General features: G+C 40.1%; 1 protein-coding gene across 7 annotated transcripts in view; it reads right to left on the bottom strand.

The window, feature by feature from the left end:
* Positions 1 to 451: 451 nt before the first annotated feature.
* The window catches only part of TPCN2 (two pore segment channel 2), a 54,477-nt gene continuing 32,162 nt past the window's right edge, over positions 452 to 22,766 (bottom strand). For 4 of the 7 annotated variants that reach the window (XM_037899978.2, XM_037899981.2, XM_037899983.2 and 1 more), the window contains 13 exons: positions 22,232 to 22,318; positions 20,688 to 20,807; positions 20,192 to 20,251; positions 19,980 to 20,108; positions 18,493 to 18,542; positions 13,679 to 13,778; positions 8,883 to 8,954; positions 6,810 to 6,883; positions 6,221 to 6,311; positions 6,033 to 6,115; positions 4,944 to 5,025; positions 3,161 to 3,246; positions 452 to 2,477 (listed from right to left, as the gene is read on the bottom strand). In XM_037899978.2, the coding sequence (XP_037755906.1) occupies positions 2,399 to 2,477; positions 3,161 to 3,246; positions 4,944 to 5,025; positions 6,033 to 6,115; positions 6,221 to 6,311; positions 6,810 to 6,883; positions 8,883 to 8,954; positions 13,679 to 13,778; positions 18,493 to 18,542; positions 19,980 to 20,108; positions 20,192 to 20,251; positions 20,688 to 20,807; positions 22,232 to 22,318 (1,113 nt within the window). In that variant the 3' untranslated portion in view covers positions 452 to 2,398. Of the gene's footprint in view, positions 2,478 to 3,160; positions 3,247 to 4,943; positions 5,026 to 6,032; positions 6,116 to 6,220; positions 6,312 to 6,809; positions 6,884 to 6,908; positions 8,513 to 8,882; positions 8,955 to 13,678; positions 13,779 to 18,492; positions 18,543 to 19,979; positions 20,109 to 20,191; positions 20,252 to 20,687; positions 20,808 to 22,231; positions 22,319 to 22,766 lie in introns of those variants that run through there. The other 3 variants (XM_037899979.2, XM_037899980.2, XM_043548608.1) reach the window with 3 other exon arrangements.

Below are 22,766 nucleotides of genomic sequence, written 5' to 3'. Positions count from 1 at the left end.
TGTTACAATGGAGCTGACGAATTTTTTTTTTTGCCATTTCCACAGAACAGCTTTATACTTACTAGAAAGCAAACCAGAAGAAAAAAAATCCTCTGAAGATAGAAAACCAAATTTGTTGCTGTATTTACATATGAGAATCCAAACTATGGTTTTAATACATTTTTCCAAAGCTTTCAAATGGTCATTTCTTCCAGGTGTGTGTCTGTGTCTCATCTACCCACCCTTAACAAGAATAACCACCTATGTCCAGGTTATGCAACACAGCATAAATGGCAATTCTATATAGGTTCGAGCCAAAGAAGTGCTGAGCACTCAACTCTTACTGAAATCAATGGGAGTGGAAGGTGCTCAACATGTCATGGGAAGAGCTCAGCCCTTCAGATGATCAAACCACACACGAGGTCCTTCAACATTTAGAACACGTAAATGGAAGAAAGGAATAAAAAGGACATTTTTACCAATTAAGCCTTCTGTTTTACTCCTATTCAAGTCTCTGTGCATTTAAAGCATAAAAGTTGTATCACATAGTAATTTACCTCTTACAGTACAATTTATATTAGACACGCTATTTCCTGTATGTAGTTCTGCATTACATTCCCAGTCCAATATATAAACAAACAAACAAACAAGCAAGCACTAAAATAGATTGTTCTCTGCACTCTGTCCATGTGCAAGGATTGCATACAAGAGACATGATTTATGAAGATTATACGAATATCACACCACGTTATGCTACTTTGGTAAACAATGGAACATAATGGCCAAATAAAAGATGAAGAGCCAAAATAGAACATCCCAAGCATACAGGAACGGACAGGCTCACTTGGCAGGATGGACATACATAATTCACCAAGTATACAGAGTATAGAAACAAGAAGGAGTTAAAGGAATGCTTAACGTGGTTAAAGAGTGATAACCAAGAGTAACTGGCTTACACTAAAATAAGAAAAAATTAGGCTAACTTCCTACTGATGAGATGCATCAGATAGTGGAAGCTGTTCAACTGTGTGAGTGTCTTGCTGTGGAACTGTATTGGAAAAAAAAGCTAGAAAATAGGGAACAATCCTGTGTTGATCCCAAGGCGATGGACTAGATGACCTAATAGGCCCTTCCCCCCCATCTCTGACATCTATGATACAATAAACGTTTAACCAGAACTGGGGAAAACAGCTAGCACAAAGGATATGATCTTGCATGATACTAAGCACCCTCAAGCTTCCATGGACTACAGTGAGAAATGAGGCAGTCCAGTACCTTGCAGGATTTGTCCTATCCAGCTCAAAAAAAAGTGAGATGACCCCCAATGATTTTGGTGCCACATACTATCCTAAATCCACTCCCCTGAATTAAAAATCAATTTATTATATACAGGTATAGATTATGAGGGGGAAGCCTGAACATGACTGCCTGCTCCCCATCCACCCAAGGTGGATACATGGCTATATTTTGCACAGGATTTCCACTAAAATTCTTGCAAAAGTAAACAAACTGTGGCTCAGTATGAATCCAGGGAAAACAAGACTTGTCAGAATGCAAAAAGGAAGAGCTCATTTTCAAAGCAACATGAGCATATTTTCCCTGAAGTAGAGCTTAATTATTCCAGATTGTAAAACAAGGGCACGATTGTTCCATCCAAAATTATACTGACCTTGATAATGTTATCAATATAATGCAATCACCACATGGGCACAGCCCTTAACACCGGCCAAAAAAAGGAAACTATGAAACAGACTATCTCCACCTTCGACCTGAACTTTGAACAGGATTGTACAATTATGAACATTTAGTAAATAAAAGAATGCTGGCATCATATTTCAATAAAAATAGTGTTTCGATCTCCCTTATTACAAAAAGGCTGAGAATCTAGAGCATGACTCTGCCTAATTCATTCAAGAATTTCAAGGCACTGTCCTTGGCACACACTGAATGCCAGAATAGGCAGTTCCATTATTTATGGTACAAAAAAGCAGCAAGCATAGTGGTTAGAAGTGTTTGCATTAAAGTGCATTGTCATTTTAATACTCTCTTCCTTCTTAAAAAAAAAAAATCAAATAAAATGGTCTACAACTCCTTGTCCTGACACTTAAAAAAATAACAGCTGCATATTCCCATAAAATGACTCTAAAATCAAGTCAAATTAGAAGAATTTAATGTTTTTTTTTTTTAAAAAAGGAGCAGATTATTTTAAAAAAAAAGTTCTCCCTGCAGTTCTCTGCATTGTAGGTGGTGTTCAAGAGTAAAATCAAAATGCCAACTAAAATGTTACATGCTTTCCTGTAAGCTTTCAGGTTAACAGCACTTTACAGAAAATACATTCAATTTCACTGCAATATCAGTCCTCCAGCTGACAACCTTATTGCAAAAAAGGCATGAATAAACGGGTCCTCCCATCAATCTGTCATCTACACAGCTGCAGGTGTGGATGCTGGTGCAGTTTTTCCATCAGCTCTTCCTCTGTAGGTTCTTCCAAAACATCCCTACAAAGAAAAAAAGCATAAGTTGCTTAGGGCAGCAAAGGGGATTTTTCAACATTTTTTTACTGAGATATAACATCCTTATTTCAAGACTGAAGAAGAGAATTACAATTACAACAGGCTGATGCTTCCTAATGATGCATCCAGTTCCGAGTGATCCATCCTTCTACACTACAGACGTGTCATAGAAACCAGCAGCTGTTTTCCCATAAGGAGAAGGGAAGCAATTTCCTGCACGCAGTACAACATAACTGAGGTCAATGGATGTGCTTTCCTGAAAAAAAACTTGTCAAATGAGAACATGCTCCCAGTGAAGCCATTGAACATTAAATCTGTACAACAAGTTCTACTTATGCAACACGATCAACTCTCCACCCACAGTCGAACACAAAGCCAAGAATGTGGATTGTTTTACCCTTCCCACCCAGAGTAGTCCTTCATTATTAGCACCTCTTCTCCCAGCATCATATTATGGAATGTTCCAAAAGGTTAGGCTATTAAGCCAGGGCAGGGCAGGCATAGGTAAAGCACTTTCAGGACTGCTCCCAGCTAATAGCTAAAAAGATTTGTACTCTTACTCACCAGGCTTGAAGCAAACCCTGTTCCCACCTGGAATGCTGTCTTTGAACAGGAGATTAGCATCCTTAAAAATAGGCTATTATCCATCTAGTCCTAATGTGACTCACCTGAACATTAATTCCACCGTTGTCTGGTATTCAATTTCTGAGAGAGACTGCCGATGGGAGTGACGGTCCCACTTGTGAATAAAGTTCTGGAATTGGAAGGAGAAAGAAAATAAAAGGCTAGTTTTAGCATCTTTAGACATAAGGTTTTATATTTTCCCCATGGTTTAGTTTTTATAAATCCCCCTAAAGCCCAGAACAGGAATGTTCTTCAAGCCAGTTATACATATATATGAGGTACATAATAATAAAACAAAATACCAAATAATAAAAATATTACTTCTGCACTTCACTGAATTAACTTAACACTTCAACACGACGCTTCGAGGTAAATCACTGTTTACGTTTCTGTGCCTCAAACAGGGATGAGTACTTTGCTCATGGTCACACAGTGAGATGGTGAAGGTAAAAATAGAGCAGAGGGACTAAAGGACTCCTGGGTTCTATACACTGTACAAACTGCATTCCCCGATTTAAACGTCCACATTTTTAAAATGTCCTTGCTAGCGTTCACCTACTTAGGTTCCCCCCGGCTGAAAAGCAATTTCTTTGACTTACTTCAAGTTAAAATGTCACAGCTTTATCAAAGAAGGAATGATTTTCTGGCTTGTCTCTTTGCTTGCTTTGATTTACACAATGACAAGAGGTAGATGGACAACTCATACAGAAACAAAGTTTCCTGCCACACAGTGCCACATCCAAGCCATTACACCAGATCTATGTCCCAAATCCGCAGAAAAAAAGTCAATAGATCTCTCTGCAGGGCTGGTCCCCAAGGGTAGAATACCTTCCCGTATGCTCACAGATAAGGCTCGGACTTGATGTCGGCAGTCCAGAGTCTATTTTGTAGCTATTTAGCCTTCCAGAAAGGATGCAGAGGCAAGTGACTGGTAAAGCTGCAAGCTTGTCATGACAATATTTTTATATACTGATTTCAGCACCATCTTTAAAACCTGCATCATCACCATGCTTTAGAGGGCAACCTCTTTAAATCAGGCCAGACTCTCTGGACTTGGCCTCAGTGCCTCTGCAGGAGTGGAAAATCATGGCACAGCCTCTTCAAACGTGGAATAGCTTTTTCTGGAATCCTGTAGAGCCAGCTCTCTCTGCAATGGGCATGGCCACCACAAACCTGCAGCCTAGGTGATTAGTACTAGAGACACACAGTACAGTACAGTGCACAGGCAAGTCTGCAGTACTTATATAGTAAATAAGAACACCATACATTTATACCCTTCAAAGCTGTTTACAAATTGAAATCATTCAGCACCAATAAAATGCAAACCAGCTCTGGGGCAGATAGTGAAGACCAACCAGCAAATAGTATATCATACAACAAGGGAGCATGAAAAATGCAGTCCAAAAGACTCTGGGAAAAATACTCTTGCAGTGAGTGCTCTGAAGTCTTTAACATCTACACAAAGCAAGCAGGACCTTGGTTTGTATGACCTCATCCAGAAAATACACCCTCCAGCTTAATACAGTTCTCGTGTGCCAAGGGTGACCAGACATACACAAAAATAGTTGGGACAATTCATGCTAATAATAACTGTTCTCTTTTCATTCCCATTAGAGGATATTGGATGGACAATATTCTCTAAAGTTAATTAAATTATGTCCATAATTACTCTTATCACTAGATGTCCTCTTACACCTGGACAGGCTTTGGATTTATTCTATCACTGAGTGCTCAACTTCACATAATGGCAAAAACTCTACTTCCAATAGATCTGCATAAAAATTCTCACACCCTTCAAGAATCTACAGATAAAACTCATTCCCTTACCTCCAGAAGTAAGGCTACGAACAAATTGACCCAAATGACAGAGGAAATTAGCCACCAGGCTACAAAATAGACCTTTGACCACCTGGAGAAGGAGGATATTAAAAGACAAAAAAATAAAGATGTGTACAATATTATGAGACTAACAATTCCACCTTATAATGAAAATGATTATCCAATGCCTCCATCCCTTAAAAAGCCATGAAAGTTCATAGCTGTGGACTTACATTTTTCCCTGTGAAAAGCTGCACCATTTTCATAAATAAAACAGTTGTCTGGGAGAAACCATTTGTTAAGTTTGGATCTCAATCAGTTGAGAGATAAATGTACTGTCCTTCATCAGAATCCATCCCCAACCACCCCTCACACAAACACACACTGATATCACATCAATTTCTGAGTCTGAATTCTGAAAAAGAAATATGAAGTGAAATCTTGGCTCCACCAAAGTCAATGGCAAAACTGCCACGGTATAGTGCATTGTGCTTTAACCAATTGAGACACCAAAGGAAGGGAAAATTAACTTAAAGAAAAATCAAGATTCTTAAACTTTACGTATGTTTATTTAATGCAAATGAAAGATGCTAGACTGACAACACACGAGACTGAACATCTCCGTTTATCCACAGAACTGATACAGCAGCAACACAAGCTTCCCCACAGCGATCTACCAACACATCTCAAGGTTGGCCATGAAGGAGCACAGGTGGGTGAAGCAAACTCATATGGAGTCCAATCTCCATGGTCAATTCAATTCTGGGTCAAGTCAACTGCCAACAAAGATTCCAAATTACTGCTAAATGTGATGCCCACTGGACATTGGACTGAGACCTACCAATTTACATAGACAAATAAACAGCTGTCCATTAAGTGGCAAGCTTTGGTTACTAGATACTTGGGTGGATTTGAAGAGACGCAGCTCGGGATAGCAGCAGGCAGGCAGTAATTTCATATGTAATTCCTGTTCCCAGATCATAAGAAGTGAACTCTGTCTATAGTTTCTGCCCATTTACTTTGAAGAACTATGTTGAATAGAACACAGGATAATACCCCCAATGGAGAGTCTCCTTAGGTACCAGTTTTATTACTTACGGACTTGAGTATCTTGAAAATGCATCCAGGAAAACTTGCCAATTGTTCACCACCATGATATCCCAGAGAGTTACTACCGCAGCCTAAGCAACAAGATGAAACAGAGGTTGAGTGGTTATTGCACTAACTGTCACTATTTAGACGTCTTCAGAAAACACAGAACATATTCCATTAGCAACCAGACTCACAGCAAAGTCATCAAAGTTGTTTGGCCAATACTCCAACTGCTCGTAGGTCCCACACTGCAAGGTGCTGTTACCAGATGTTGCATTGACAACACTACAATGAAATTAGAGTGCAATGTTATTATAACATGCTAGACACTGTTCTATAGATAGAATGCTTCCATTGAGTTGAGTACCTTCTCACAGGCAGAAAGGGAGCACTAGTTAGAAGGAAAGCAGAAAAGGGGTCTGAAATTTCCAAGATGGGGATGAGCAGTCCTGGAGACTCAAAACAGTGATGGGAAGTTGGAAGGACAGAATAGTGAGCAGGGGAGGAAAACCTGCAAGATTTAAGAGGTTAGTGACAGACTGGAGAGAAAGGAAGAGAAAGATAAGGAGGGAAAACCAAGGGGCTCACAGTAAGAAAGTCAAAGATTCTTGGCCCAGCACAAATTAAAAAGTATGCTATAATAGTGAGGAGCGTACAGAAGAGGAGACTGAGGATGGAGGTACTTATCAAAGAGTCCAGGGAGATAAGAACAGAGGTATACAGTGGGGTTTCAAAAACGAAGAGGATCTTTCCAAATACTGAACATTTAGAGTAAAGCCTTACCTGATATTTCCCATAGGAACAACAGCACCTTTAAATAGCACTATGCCAGTTATAGCAAACGCATAGAAAACCACCTGGAAAGGAATACACATTAGCATTAGTCACTAAAATACTCAAAAACTAATTTAGGGTGTTGTAAGGTAAGCTACTCAGAAACCATTCAATGTTAAAAAGGAACACAATCAACTTAAAACTCATGGAGTAACGGAGGTAACGGAATTTGTTTAAAACAATGCCATGGGTTATTAAAAGTGAAAGAACTTTTTAAAGCACACTTATTTTTCACTCTATGCTGTATGCTTTCTTTCTATAGTCCATTCAGTGGGGAATTGTTAAAAAAAAAACTGAAGTCACTTTTCTTTATGAAAAGTTTCACCTTCTGGTTCTCAGTGTGGTGATGGCTGAACTGCAAATACTACAGAGAAGTGGCGGTTAAAAACTATTTCTATTGGGATTTTTAAAAAGTTATGGGAAGATTGCTGTTGGACTTAGGTTTCCTAAAAGCAAGCTTCTACCAAACCTAAGCTATGGCCAAATTTAAATCAGCTATTTATATTTAATCAGAAACCTCTGTAAAAGCACCGCTGTAATCGTGCTAAAGTTAAATTTTCAAAAGTGCTTCAGTGACTTCGGAGCATAATTCCCATTTTGAAAAAGGACCAGCTCCCATTGATTATCAATGAGCACTACGTGCCTTTCGAAAATGGGACTTATGTTTTGAAATCACTCATGTACTTTTGAAAATTTTACCTTATGTCAGGAGTTGCCCTAGAAATAACCTTCAGAGAGTTGTCAACGCTTTACAATTCTTACTGAAGAAAGCATCACTTGCTACTAGGCTGGCTTGAGACAACATGAGCTTTCTAGTTAAAATGCCAGGATAATTTCAGTTCTCATGTTTCTATGTTGTTATTTAAAAAGTCCCAGGAAGGAAAAGGATATTATACTTTGAGCTACATACAAGAGGATTTTAAACTTGTTGGATCCAGTTGATGCTACACATCCACAGTCTGCCAGTAGGTGGGGCATCTGGCTTGGCAATAATAAATCAGTTTTATTCCCTGTAACACCAGCTATGAAATTAACTCTAATATACACAGTAAACACTCAAAAGAGAAACGGGCCAAAAAATAATTAACATGATACTAACAGTATATGTTGCAGACTAACGTTGGAAAAAATAAGTCTCAAATCAACAACAAATGTAATAAGGCCTCATCATCCAAGGAGATCAACTGAGCATCCTCAACTCCAACTTAAACAAAAATATTTGAAATTAATGATAGTTGAGGGTACTCAGCCTATCGCAAGATCGGTCTCAGACTGTAAGCTCCTTGGGGCAGAGACTGCGTGTGTCTCTGGCCGAGAGCATGCGAGCTGCTTGCAAACTCTAGCGCAACCAGGGACAGCTGCTGGTGAACCTGGTGCCAGCCCCAGTGGGCAGGGCTGGGGACGCTGCGGCCATGCTGGAGGAGCTGCCCGGGCTGGACGTTGGCTCCTGTGAACCGAGGCCTGACGTGCTGCTGCTTTCGCCGCTGCGGTTCCTGGTAGAGCCCTGCAGCTCCGCAGATATCCGCTTTATATCCATAGATATAAACTTTGTATCTGCGCAGGGCTCTAGTTGGTTAGGGTGGTTTTTAATGTGGATAACATATATTTCCTTAACCTTCTTCTTGGACATGGCTGAACTGTTTCAGCTGAAACTTAAAAAAAAAAAAAAATTAAAAAGCCTGAGGCAGAAACCCAGGACAGGAAATTTCAGCCTGAATGCTTAAAGGTTTGTAAAGTTATAAGTAACTGAATAGAGGGTCTTAAAATGGAAAGTTGCTACCAGCTCCACATATAATAATCAGCTAGTTTGTTGATCCCATAAGGAAGGGTTGCACTGCTAGGGGGCAGGATGAACACTTGGAAGCAAATATCTGATGTGCTGTTTCATGAAAATTAGTCATGTAGTTTCTGCTATTGTTAGTGGGGACAATGCATGTACCTTTCGCTGGTTTACTCTGTTGAAAGCGTACCCTAGATTGCAGCATATTATAGAAAGACTGACAATCTCGAATTGTAACTCACCACCAGCAGCCCTGCAAAGGCTCTTAAGTTTTTCACCAGATCCAGCAATGTACTGGCAACCAAAGCCATGAACTAAAACAAAACACAGAATTCTTATCAATATTTTATTATACATTTTTTAAGCCCCACTAATCTATTGTAACTAAAATGATACAAAATGATGGCAGGCTGGGAAAATGAAGTGCAGTTAAATACTTTGCACTTCTACTACAGCATCTAGTACAGTGAGGTCCTGACTCATGCTTGGGACTCCTAGCTGCTATGATAATATAAATAATAGTGGTTTTCATCCACGGATCTCACAGATTAATAGATTCATAGATATTAAGGTCAGAAGGGACCATTATGATCATCTAGTCTGACCTCCTGCACAATGCAGGCCACAGAATCTCTCCCACCCACTCCTGCAAATAAACCTCTCACCTATGTCTGAGCTACTGAAGTCCTCTCATCATGGTTTAAAAACTTCAAAGTGCAGAGAATCCTCCAGCAAGTGACCCGTGCCCCATGCTACAGAGGAAGGCGAAAAACCCCCAGGGCCTCTTCCAATCTGCCCTGGAAGAAAATTCCTTCCCGACTCCAAATATGGCAATCAGCTGAACCCTGAGCATATGGGCAAGATTCACCAGCCAGATACCGAGGAAAGAATTCTCTGTAGTAACTCAGATCCCACCCCATCTAACATCCCATCGGGCCTATTTACCATGAATATTTAAAGATCAATTAATTGCCAAAATCATGTTATCCCATCATACCATCTCCTCCATAAATTTATCAAGTTTAATCTTGAAGCCAGAAAGGTCTTTTGCCCCCACTGCTTCCCTTGGAAGGCTATTCCAGAACTTAACTCTTCTGATGGTTAGAAACCTTCGTCTAATTTCAAGTCTAAACTTCCCGATGGCCAGTTTATATCCATTTGTTCTTGTGTCCACATTGGTACTGAGCTTAAATAATTCCTCTCCCTCTCCGGTATTTATCCCTCTGATATATTTAATGAGAGCAATCATTTCTCCCCTCAACCTTCTTTTGGTTAAGCTAAACAAGCCAAGCTCTTTGAGTCTGCTTTCATAAGACAGGTTTTCCACTCCTCAGATCATCCTAGTAACCCTTCTCTGTACCTGTTCCAGTTTGAATTCATCCTTCTTAAACATAGGAGACCAGAACTGCACACAGTATTCCAGATGAGGTCTCACCAGTGCCTTGTATAACGGTACTAACACCTCCTTATCCCTACTGGAAATACCTCGCCTGATGCATTCCAAGACCGCATTAGCTTTTTTCACGGCCATATCACGTTGGCGGCTCATAGTCATCCTGAGGTCAACCAATACTCCAAGGTCCTTCTCCTCCTCCGTTACTTCTAATTGATGCGTCCCCAGCTTATAACTAAAATTCTTGTTATTAATCCCTAAATGCATGACCTTACACATCTCACTATTAAATTTCATCCTATTACTATTACTCCAGTTTACAAGGTCATCCGGATCCTCCTGTATGATATCCCGGTCCTTCTCTAAACTGGCAATACCTCCCAGCTTTGTATCATCCGCAAACTTTATTAGCGTACTCCCACTTTTTGTGCCAAGGTCAGTAATAAAAAGCTTAAATAAGATTGGTCCCAAAACCGATCACTGAGGAACTCCACTGGTAACCTCCCTCCAACCTGACAGTTCGCCTTTCAGTATGACCTGCCGTAGTCTCCCCTTTAACCAATTCCTCATCCACCTTTCAATTTTCATATTGATCCCCATCTTTTCCAATTTAACTAATAATTCCCCATGTGGCACCGTATCAAATGCCTTACTGAAATCTAGGTAAATTAGATCCACTGCGTTTCCTTTGTCTAAAAAATCTGTTACTTTCTCAAAGAAGGAGATCAGGTTGGTTTGGCACGATCTACCTTTTGTAAAACCATGTTGTATTTTGTCCCATTTACCATTGACCTCAATGTCCTTAATTACTTTCTCCTTCAAAATGTTTTCCAAGACCTTGCAGACTACAGATGTCAAACTAACAGGCCTGTAGTTACCCGGATCACTTTTTTTTTCCTTTCTTAAAAATGGGAACTATGTTAGCAATTCTCCAGTCATACAGTACAATCTCCACATACTGAGTACAGTTAATGAATGAAGTCATATACTCTTGTGAGGTGGATGCTATTACAATAGTCCTGTCACAGTTTCACAGTGACTGCACCTGTATTCCCCCTCTGTGGTCCTTCCAGGGTATCTACTTAAAGCTTTCAGGCTCCCAGCCATCACCTGTCTTCAGCAGAGACCCTTCTCTTTCTCCCTCCTGACTGGGGGTTCCACAGCTCCTTGGGTTACACTGTGATATCCCCAGCAAACCAGATTGCCTTAACAGGCCAGTATCTGCACTTTGCTTTTTCTCTGAAGCGGACTGCCAGTTATGTTACCACACAGCTCCATCTAAGTAAACACATCTATTCTTAAGGTAAACAGACTACAGAGAAAACATATTGAATCAATAAAAGAACCTACACACATGCGAAAAACCCTACCATAGGTCGCCCCAGCTCCAGCCAAGGGCAGCCACAACTGGGTCCTCCCCATTCCCTCGGACTGGGCAGAACAGCCGTTTCTTTAAATGGCTTGGACATGTGACCTCGGCCTTCATTAACAGGTAAATAAGCAGACAAACACCAATTCAGGGCAAAACTTCAAAAGGCTGGGGTTTTGCATAACCAGAGTTGTAGAATTTGCATTAACCTCTCCCTAGCAAATCTGAAGAAAATCCACTTAACACTTATTGTCCCAAAAGTCCACACTTGTCTGGCACATTTTCAATAGTCTTTTGTACTCCCAGGAGTTACACAGGTTACCTCTCCCCCCCACCCCAAAGAGTTTTAGACAATCCCAGCCCAGAATAATACATAAATTTCATTGCCAAGGATACTGCAGGAAATTGTCATTTCTGTCACAATTACAGACTGGGAAACTGAGGCAAACACCTTAAGTGACTTGCCCAAAGTCAGACAGTGATCGTAGGTGAGCCAGGAATGGAGCCCACAACTCCCAACTCTTGGTCCCATGTCTAAACCATTAGACCACACTTCCTCACTTTCCAGTTTGCACTTCACCCTGACATTAGCTAAACATTTGTTTTACTGAACTGGGATGCAAGTACAAAATAGTCTCCATAGCTGCTGTCATGCAAAGGCTCCAGGGATCTCCCAGCCAGGCAGCCAGACAGACCTCACCCAATTCTGAATAGGGTAATGTCTCTCTTGGAACTACCCAAGCCTGCTTTCTTCCCAGGTGCAGTCTACAGTCTGGTACTAGCTGAGCATACCATATGGGTATGACACGCAACAAGGCTGAGCCAGATTGTTCCCTGGCTGATCTGTCCCTCATATGAACTCACCACTGCTATAAGCAGCTTCACTATTTCCAAGTGTACAGCTCCAAATATTGGCTGTTTTTGCCTTTCTACAGCAGGCTTGTTTGCTATGCACTACCCTCTGTTGTCCAGGGCCAAAGCTTTGAACTGACCAGAGTGCTGAGAGAATTAGAAGGACTCAGTGTTAGAGCAACGCTATATCATCATCAATGGTTAATCCTGGCATCACTTGATACAAACCTGAAATAAGAGAGACAACATCGGTGAGGTATTATCTTTTATTGGCCCAACTTCTGTTGGAGAAAGAAAAGCTTTTGAGCCACACAGAGCTCTTCTTCAGCTCGGAGTACCTTTCCCAGACCAGAAGAGCTCGGTGTGGCTCAAAAGCTAGTCTCTGTCACTGACAAAAGTTGGTCCAACAAAAGAAATTACCTCACCCACCTTGTCTCTCTAATATCCTGGGACCCATACAGCTACAGATACACTGCAAGCCAGAAATAAGTAAGATTTGCACTTTTAATGGGAAAATTTCCATATACTGAATCAGCTCTTTGAACCTGAGGTGAAATTGGGCCTGGGTTGTAAGTAGGTAGGGTTGGGTATGAGGATATGGGAAGTAATTTCAGTTACAAGGATCAGTGCACAGGCATTTCACCTTTGTGAATCTGTGTTCAAATCCTGACCTAGACTGCAAGTGAAAACAAAGTGATTGTCTCATCTAGGTTGCTGTTTATATGAACGACAAAATCCCCATACAAGGCCCTCAAACACCGGGTCTGTTAAAGAAATTAGGTGGGGGAGCCAACATAGCCCCTAGAAACTATTATAAATTCCTCATTTGAGTTGTATCCACTCAGGTGCTCAAGAGTGGGAACATAAGGCAAAAGGTCACTTATAGGGTACATATACAATGCAGCTGGAATTTCCACCTCGGGTAAACGTGTGCACTAGCGTTCATCCAACTAGTGTGCTAAAAATAGCACTGTGGCCACCACAACTTGGGTGGCAGCTCAGGCAGCTGCCCGAGTACAGATCGAGGCTCTCTCACAGGACTGTACTTGAGTTACTAGCCCATGCTGCCGCAGCTACACTCAGGTCCAGATTAACCAATGGGCAACTCGGTGCACTTGCACAGGCCTCCCATCTTAGGCAGAGCCCCCCGATTGCTAGCATAAAAAGAGATGGGCGACTGGTGGCTGCGGGTCCACATCCAAACCACCAGATCATTGTATATAGCCCGCCCCCACATCACTCCACATACTGGAAAGGGACTGAGAGTGAGGAGTTTCCAAGTTGTAAACCCAACTCAGATGCCTCTTCAATGCAATCAAATCCATCCGCGACGAAAAGGGTTATTATTCTGAGAAGGTTCTAGGAAGTTTTATAATTGGACTAGTCGAGAATTCAGGAAGTGGGAAAAAGCAAGGTATACGCACCTTCATGTTCGGGATAATCCGCAGAAATCTGAATACAATTAGCATATTCACCAGGCGCACCATATCCCACAGAGACAGCAACCCCATTATTTCAGGTCTCCTACAAAAGACACATGAATAATGCAACAAATTAGAACAACTAGTGACATAAAAAAAAAAACCAACAGAGAAGCAACTGATGATAATTTTTTATTTGTTCTTCACAAATTTTGCTCAGCATTTGTGGGTTAATAATTTTTAGAAAAAGGAAGTTCTATTTCATCATGTACTATCTCTTTATAAACCTAATGCTGACAGTTACAGGGCTGAGAATTTACCTGGCAGGAGTCTCAGCCACAAGAAACATTAATGACTGAGGAGGAAGGAGATCCACCGATAGCTGCCATCACTTAAGCTACAATTTTAAATGTGGACATGACATAAAAGCATCTCCAGCTGTTTCAATGTGTATTGAAATGCCCAGTCAACTGATCTTGTTTCTACCAGACAGCCCTTCTCCTGTCTCCTCAAATGAGATTTGACTTTGTGTAGTTTGAATCCTCTGGATGGAAGTGAAAGAAACAGGTTGGATGTAAGTCCCTTAGGAAACCTGAACCTGCCGAGAGCATGCTGCATCCATGCTGAGCCCAGCTACTACTAACTCGTGAGGGAGGAGAGAAGCTAGAGTCACGGCACTGCACTTCATTACTGACAGACTGGCAGAATGCTCTACCCAGTTAGATTCCTTTTCTAAAGTCCATGTTAAAAATGTGTGTAGATAGCAAGCAGACCTCATAGGATCTTATAGGATATTTCAATTAAAATACTCCAAGAAACACATTCAAACTCTTCTACTATTTTCAGTGATAATTCCTTACTCATAAGGATTTCTTTTTATCCTTCCAAGTAGTAACTGACTTTCACAGTTGATGACTGGCAATGAAAAATATGAAGAGTGCTCTGCATATAATAGGTCCCAGAGTATGATAGTGCAGTTGCAGAAAAGATGTGCATTATTGGCTACTAATACATTAATAGAATTGGTTTTGCTGCACTCAGGCGTCAAACTACACACTAAATTCATACATCCTGCCATGCCTTATTGCTTAACTAAAACAGCATTCTGCGCATTACAGGGTCACATTTGAAAACTCAGTGCTAATAACAGTTGGCTTTTACATTGGAACAGTATGTGCTTCTGTTGCTGGGAGGGAAAAAGGCTACTAGAAAATGGAAAACTCTCCAACAAATAAGTGAAAATTCCAAAGCCATGATTCAGGTAGCAAAGATACTCAATCCAAATCCTACAGCAAGAACTAAGAAACACCAGCACAGAAGGCATATTCTGGAAATATTTTAATACACTTCCAGTTATGTCTACACTGTCATAAAAAACCAGCAGCACCAAGTCTCAGAGCCTTGGTCAGCTGACTCAGGCTCACAGGACTCAGGCTGTGGGGCTATAAAGTTGCAGTGTGCATGTTCAGGCTCAGGCTGGAGCCAGGGGTCTGAGACCCCATGAGCGGCGAGGGTCCCAGAGCCTGGGCTCCAACCTGAGACCGAACATCTACACTGCAATTTTATATTCTCTTACCCCTACTCAGCTGACCACCTGGGCCAGCCATGGCCATGCCATAGGTTTTTTTATTGCAATGTAGATATACCCATGCAGACCCAACAATCAGCTAACACACTGTAACGGACATCTCAAGATTCATTCTGATCCACCTGGGTTGTTTTTTCTTTGGGGCAGGGACATTCCTTTCATTTGGTGGTGGGTGGGTGTGTTAGTGCCTCACTCTAGCACAATAGAGCCTCAGATCCCTGACTTGTGCCTGTGGATGCTATTGCAATACAAATAGGATATCAAATAAATTAGCGCTGTCAAACGATTAAAAAAATTAAATAATAATGGAATACCATTTATTTAAATATTTTTGGATGTTTTCTACATTTTCAAATATATGGATTTCAATTACAACACAATACAAAGTGTACAATGCTCACTTTATATTTATTTTTTATTACAAGTATTTGTACTGTAAAAAACCAAAAGGAATAGTATTAGGTGAATTGAAAAATACAAGTACTGTAGTGCAATCACTTTATCATGAAAGTTGAACTTACAAATGTAGAATTATGTACAAAAAAAAAAAAAAACTACATTCAAATATAAAACAATGTAAATTTTTAGAGCCTGCAAGTCAACTCAGTCCTACTTCTTGTTCAGAAAAATTCTCAGACAAACAAGTTTGTTGACAGGAGATAATGCTGCCCGCTTCTTGTTTACAAGGTCATCTGAAAGTGACAACAGGCATTCTCATGGCACTGCTGTAGCCGGCGTCGCAAGATATTTAGGTGCCAGATACGCTAAAGATTCATATGTCCCTTCATGCTTCAACCACCATTCCAGAGGACATGCGTGCATGCTGATAACGGGTTCTGCTCAATAACAATACAAAGCAGAGCGGACCGACGCATGTTCATTTTCACTATCCGAGTCAGATGCCACCAGCAGAAGGTTGATTTTCTTTTTTGGTGGTTCATGTTCTGAAGTTTCCGCATTGGAGTGTTGCTCTTTTAAGACTTCTGAAAGCATGCTCCACACCTCATCCTTCTCAGATTTTGGAAGGCACTTCAGATTCTTAAACCTTGGGTCAAGTGCTGTAGTTATCGTTAGAAATCTCACATTGGTACCTTTGTTGCATTTTGTCAAATCTGCAGTGAAAGTGTTCTTAAAATGAATATCATGTGCTGGGTCATCATCTGAGACTGCTATAACATGAAATACATGGCAGAATGCGGGTAAAACAGAGCAGGGGACATACAATTCTCCCCCAAGGAGTTCAGTCACAAATTGAATTAACGCATTTCTTTTTAACAAGCGTCATCAGCATGGAAGCATGTTCTCTGGAATGATAGCCGAAGCATGAAGGGGTATACAAGTGTTTAGCATATCTGGCCCGTAAATACCTTGCAATGCCGACTACAAAAGTGCCATGCAAATGCCTGTTTTCACTTTCTGGTGACGTAAATAAGAAGAGGGCAGCAGCATCTCCTGTAAATGTAAACAAACTTGCTTATCTTAGTGATTGGCTGAACAACAAGTAGGACTGAGTGGACTTGTAGGCTCTAGAGTTTTACATTGTTTTGGTTTTGAGTGCAGTTATGTAACAAAAAATACCTATCTACATTTGTAAATTGCCCTTTCATGACAGAGATTACACTACAGTACTTGTATGAGGTGAACTGAAAAATACTATTTCTTTTGTTTATCATTTTTACAGTGCAAATATTTATAATAAAAAATATACACTTTGATTTCAATTACAACACAGAATATAATATACATGAAAATGTAGAAAAACCATCCAAAATATTTTATAAATTTCAACTGGTAATCTATGGTTTACCAGTGCGATTAAACCTGTGATTAATCCAATACATTTTTTTATCACGATTAATTTTTTTGAGTTAATCACGTGAGTTAACTGCAATTAATTGAGAGCCCTACAAATAACAATGATGTGCATTCACAAATCAAGGGGCAAAATTAAGCCCAAATTTATCACATGCATTTGTGTGGGAAATTCATTAAATTCAGAGAAGCCACTGTAAATAGCCTGTTCACAGCTATTAATATCCTTCTGACAGAGTTTATTCAATCATCACGTTTAACTCCGATATGTCATTTGAAAGGCATTCCAAACCAAACAGTTTTTCTAGCTCTGACAGCTAATTACCAGTTACCTCGTGCCACTCAAAGACTGCTATATGAAATAAGACTCTGAAAATACCTACACTAAAGTGGGATAAAATTCATATGAAAATTTCTTTTAAAAGTTGGCCCTTCAACTCAGAGGGAAAGTAAGTAAGTGCCGGAGTCCATTACAAATGACTGTCACAATAAGATGGAGGACAGACTATTTTTCCAAAAGTAAGTGGAAGCAGATCACAAGTATGACTGCTTAAAGCAAGAGTCAGCTGCAGTAGCATGCAATTTTTAAAAGGAGCATCTATGATTTTTTTCTTCTACTTAAGTGAAAAGAGCCACTGAACAGTCTTAGCTCATGAGCCATGAGAAGCAAAGAGCAGTAATTACACCACTGCTTGGTTACTGTGTGCATATATTTTAAAAAATCTTTTACTCCAACAGATGAGAGATAAGAGAAATTCTGTATCTACATCAACTTATTTCTACAACAAAAGTCAAACTTAAAGCTACAGTGAAAGTTGTGATAAGAGTCTATACAGTTAGGTTTAACTATAGCCTGTTACAGAAACAGAACAAGGTTAGCACCAGTTAATGTTTGTACTACATTCAATTTCATTTCATATACTTTTAGAAAAGCACTAAAAAGGGACACAAGCTATTTCTCCAAATCTACTCTGCTTTCATTCTAAGCCAGCCCTCAAGGTACATATATTCATCCTTCTATCAGGACAGCAGAATAGCTTTTTCAAATTCTGTCAGATCTAACAGAACAGTATTCTCCCAATTCTCTGTATTGCCTGACCTCTAGTGACTGCAGAAGTGAATTATTGAAGTTGCTTTTAACAGGTTTGGCACCTTATGCTAGGTAGTGTTTTTTGGGGTTTTTTTTTAGTAGGTCTGGCAAGTTACAGCAGCCATATGTACACAAATACCTAATGTGTATCATGTTTGAAAAATAAGAACAACCAACATTTATAAATAGTTGTCCCTGGACACTGTACCATGAGAGTACATGTGAGCCATGCAATTTTTGACCAGGATCTTTTAAGTCCCAACACCAGTTAGTTTCCTTATGCTACAATTTTCAGAAGAGCTATAAATGCTTATGAAGAATACATACCAGCCTGGATGAGGAAATCCATACACAGCAAAAGTTGAGACCTCCAAAACCTTTTATTACAAAAGAAAAGAAGCAAAACTGCAGCAACTCTGATGTTTGTTTTGTGAATTAAAGTCTCAAGAACTTGACCTCAAACTTCTTCCAAACGGACAGTGACAGGAGTTTTAGTCAGTAATTTGACTTGCTATAAAGCTAGGTAATTGTCAGTTTCAGCTAGCAGATTACAAAATTACTCCTGCCTCCCCACCCAAGTCCAGTGGTGGGAAGTAAACCTTACTTCTTGTACAGAAATAAGTTAAAGTGCATGCAAGGATTTTGTTTAGGCATATGACCTAGCAGCAGACAGACCAGCAGTTTCAGAGCTGCAATAATAGTTTCAGAGAAACTAATTCTATGGAATCGAAGTTGAAATGGCAAGTTTTAGAATTTAGAATAAATTAGAATTTTTCACCTAATCTTTGAGAATACCATTTGTGAAACAACTTTGAAAATATAAACAAAACAAGGCTTTTACTACTGTTCTACTAAGAGATCTTACAGGGTATCGAGAATTGGAGGTTTTCAGAGGTGCCTAAGAAAGGTGCCCACATTCTATTGTATTTAAATGGAATTTATGCCCCAACGTCCTTCAGCTCCCCAGGCTGGGTGATTACAAAGGGCAACTGAAAAATGTTCTCCATTTAAATCCAGTGTGCATGAACAATTCTCCTCCCCCCCCATTAAACTGGAAAAGGCTTCTTGTTTTAAAGCCAGAAGTTTAAACACCAACCTGTTGGCCTCTTGGGCAAAAACTATCTAAACAAACATACTTTGCTAGTTGGGCGAAAAGCAAAAGGTGGCTCTTAAGTGGGCACAGAATACCAAATTTAGATCTGGTCTAAGAAAGTGTAAATCCATTAAACGAGGCTTGAATCTGGTCTCAGCTGTCCAGCAAATTTCCTTCTTTCATCAAATAACTACAAGAATGATTAGTCTGCTACTTCCCACCCAAATGGTAAGGTTATTACAGATTATGTAAAATGCAATACCTCCTCTTATTGTTATTTTTGTTTGAGAGACTTGAGCTTTTCAGATTTAACACTGAGGAGACTGCGTATGGAGAAGCTCACAACTCTAAATATCTATCCAAAATGAGCGGTAAAATATATCTATTGATATCCTGGAATATCAATACGGTTTGAGTGTATATAAATATGTAGATCTCATCTCTGAAGGGTAAATTTTTGACCTAGTGAAAGCTACATGCCAACCAGCAGTAGTGAAAAATGCTTCCACAATGTTGTATCTCAGAACAATGCAAAACCTTTAGTGGACAAGGATCAAGACAAAAATTTAATTTCAATATGAAAATGTATTGATCAGTTTCTCACATATGCCAAGATTGTATAAATCATTATCTCTCTGATTCAACCAAATAATGCCATTAGAGCTGGGTCATCCTAGAAACTCACTTTCAAGAACTTAGTGGAAGTTACCCAGGAACTTACCAGCAGAATTACAGTCAGAAATCCATCAAATCTATTGCTTGGGTACGATATGTATCTTTTAAATCCCATTGCCAGTATTTTCAGCAGCATTTCCAGCAGATAGTACAGGATAAAAAAACAATTTATAGCCTAGAAGGTGTAAAATGAAGAACATCCTTAGAATTAAGCTTTGAGAAGCAACAGCAACCACATAAGACATTGATACTTCTTACCCCCAAGAAGTAGTCATCCCGTTCAGAAAGCTGCTTATCTGCATCCATTACCAAGATGACCTGGAAAAACAAAAAACCTCTGGTGAATCAACGGTTGGCTGCTGTACCCTAGAGAGCAAAAATGCACCACATCAAATCAAGACTAGCTCCCCGCCCTGGCCCTGAGATAGTAGGGCACTTTAAACACTAGGGAAAAAAAATACAATTGCTTATTCACTTCTCTGTGCCTCAGCTTCTCCATCTGTAAAATGGGGGCAATGATATTGATCTCCTTTGTAAAGCACTTTGAGATCTACTAATTAGAAGTACTATGCAAGAGCTAGTTATTATTATACTCTGCAGACTCCTTTCCAAACAGAGAAATTATTCCTTAGTTTTAAATATTCTGGGCAAGATTAAACAATGCATAATAGAGACCTCTACACAACGTGGTGGTAGGAATGCAGAGTACAAAACTAAATCCTGTTCTGTTTCTGATGCAAAAATCAATACTTACACAGATAGAAACAATGTTTGCTAGTGCTACAATGTTCCCTAAGTAGCCAAAGAAGTGATGGCCAAAAGCAAACTGCACTTTCTGCAGAAAAGGAGACTGGTACTCTGGTGTGGGAGGATGCTGAAAAGAGAAGAACAGTCATTTTTGAGATTCAGAGTCTAAATCCTTTATTAGAAGGAGTAGGGAGAAAGGCCCAATTTAAGAGAAGAAGAAAGTATAAACTCAGCCCCAGTGTAAGCAGGGAGCAAAACTCCACTGAGCTCAAATTTCAGAGACATTGCATACATTTATGGCAGGACTGAATTTGTTCCTAAAACCCGGTCTATACATAAAGTTGTATCAGTTTAACTAAAGGTGTGATTTTTTAAACCAATTCAGTCATATTGGTGCCAAAAACCATGTGAATGCTGTTATTCTGGTTTAGGAAAAGTTTGTTTTGATTTACTTTATGTTGACTAGGAATCTGTTTAACCTAAACCAAAGTAAGCTCACCTTAAACCGAAATACGAGTGTCCAGACAAGGGTTTGCACCAGAGTTTATAATGAGTTTTTAAAACCAGTTTAAGTTAAAATCAATGCAGCTGGGTGCAGACAAGCTTTAAGACTGTATGTTTCACTGGCAGCCCAGTAAAACTTTGACTTCATTCAAGAACTGGGAGGCAAGACTTCTATTGAAGAAGGCTTTGACATCGTCCTCCAAAAGATAAACATATGGAGACAATTAATTGCCTTAAAATGGGACTCTCTGATGGTGGTAAAACTTTTTAAATGCCTCACACATTTCCTCACAAACCTATTTACCATGTGTGTTTTTTGTTAGTTCCCCTACGTACTTCTGATGATCAAAAATGGTGCACCATTTGCTCATCTTCTTGTTAATCCTCCCTGGAAACAATAATTATAAATTTGCAGTATTGTTCCTTTCTAGTGTATTTATTGGTCTAGAGACAAACTGCTGAGGAGACTGAATAAATGCTCTTTGATGTAATGCTATTGACAGATTATTTTTTTAAAATGTGAAATGGTTTAATTCTTCTAGCACAGTCCAGTCACTTAAACATAAAGTTTATACATGGTAGTTTACATTTCCCCAAAAGTTTGTTTGTAAGTTAGCTGTTCTCTCTTATAAGTGCTGGAAATGCAAAGTCTCTCTCCAACTCATCTTCCATTTGCTTATTACTAATCATATCTTCTAATATAGGAAAATTTACACCCATTTTGCTTAGTCGAATCACTTAAGAATTCCAAAGATAAGAAGTATTACAAACATTTTTGTTTGGCTTTTGTTTGGATATGTTTTTTGGGGGGGATGCATTTAATGTTTTAAAAGTGGCCATCTGACTGAAAATCAATGGAATCTGCCACTATAAAAACCATTTACGAATAACACAGTGAACACACCATGTAAATCGATGACTCTTCACCGCTCCATATATACGTACTGTCTGCTCAATTTCATGTCTTCATAGCCAAAGCTTGCTATTTACTGTTGTGCAGAACTGCACAGATTAACAGTGCTATATAAATAATTGTCATGCACATACCTGTTTAACTGGATCTTTGTCGAGTTCATCAAAGAGTTTCTGAAACAGGGCAGCTGACAGTATGCCATGAGGGCATGACCGAACTGTCTTTACATACAAGAGAAACACAAATCAACATCTGTGTTTAATAGATCTGCAGGGAGGGCAGAGGCCTGAAGACTATATCAGTACTCAGGGAGGCAGCAGGCTCCAGTAGGCAAGGCACTGGATTAGGAGCAGTGGTGGATTAGCCACTGGGCCCATGCCCAGGGGCTCTGGCCACCAAGTAGGTGGGGAAGGGGAAGCTCCCAAGCCCAACCCCACTCCACGGCAGCAGCTACGGGATGGAGGAATCTCCACCCCAGTGGCCCCCAACCCCATCCCTGGAAGCAGCCACAGAATGGGGGAAGCCTCCTCCTGCCCCCATTGGCCTCCAAGCCGGTCCCTGACAGAAGCCCCAAGATGATGGAATCTCCCCACCCCAGCAGCCCCTGACCCAGTCCCCGGCAGAAGCTGCAGGGCAGTGGGAGAAGTCCCCGCCCCCCAGCGTCTCCCC

This window comes from Chelonia mydas, chromosome 6 (genome assembly GCF_015237465.2).
Source record: "Chelonia mydas isolate rCheMyd1 chromosome 6, rCheMyd1.pri.v2, whole genome shotgun sequence".
In the NCBI taxonomy this organism is placed as follows: Eukaryota; Metazoa; Chordata; order Testudines; family Cheloniidae; genus Chelonia; species Chelonia mydas.
The sequence above is the reverse complement of the archived record's forward strand: the minus strand, read 5'-3'. Positions and strand labels throughout refer to the sequence as shown.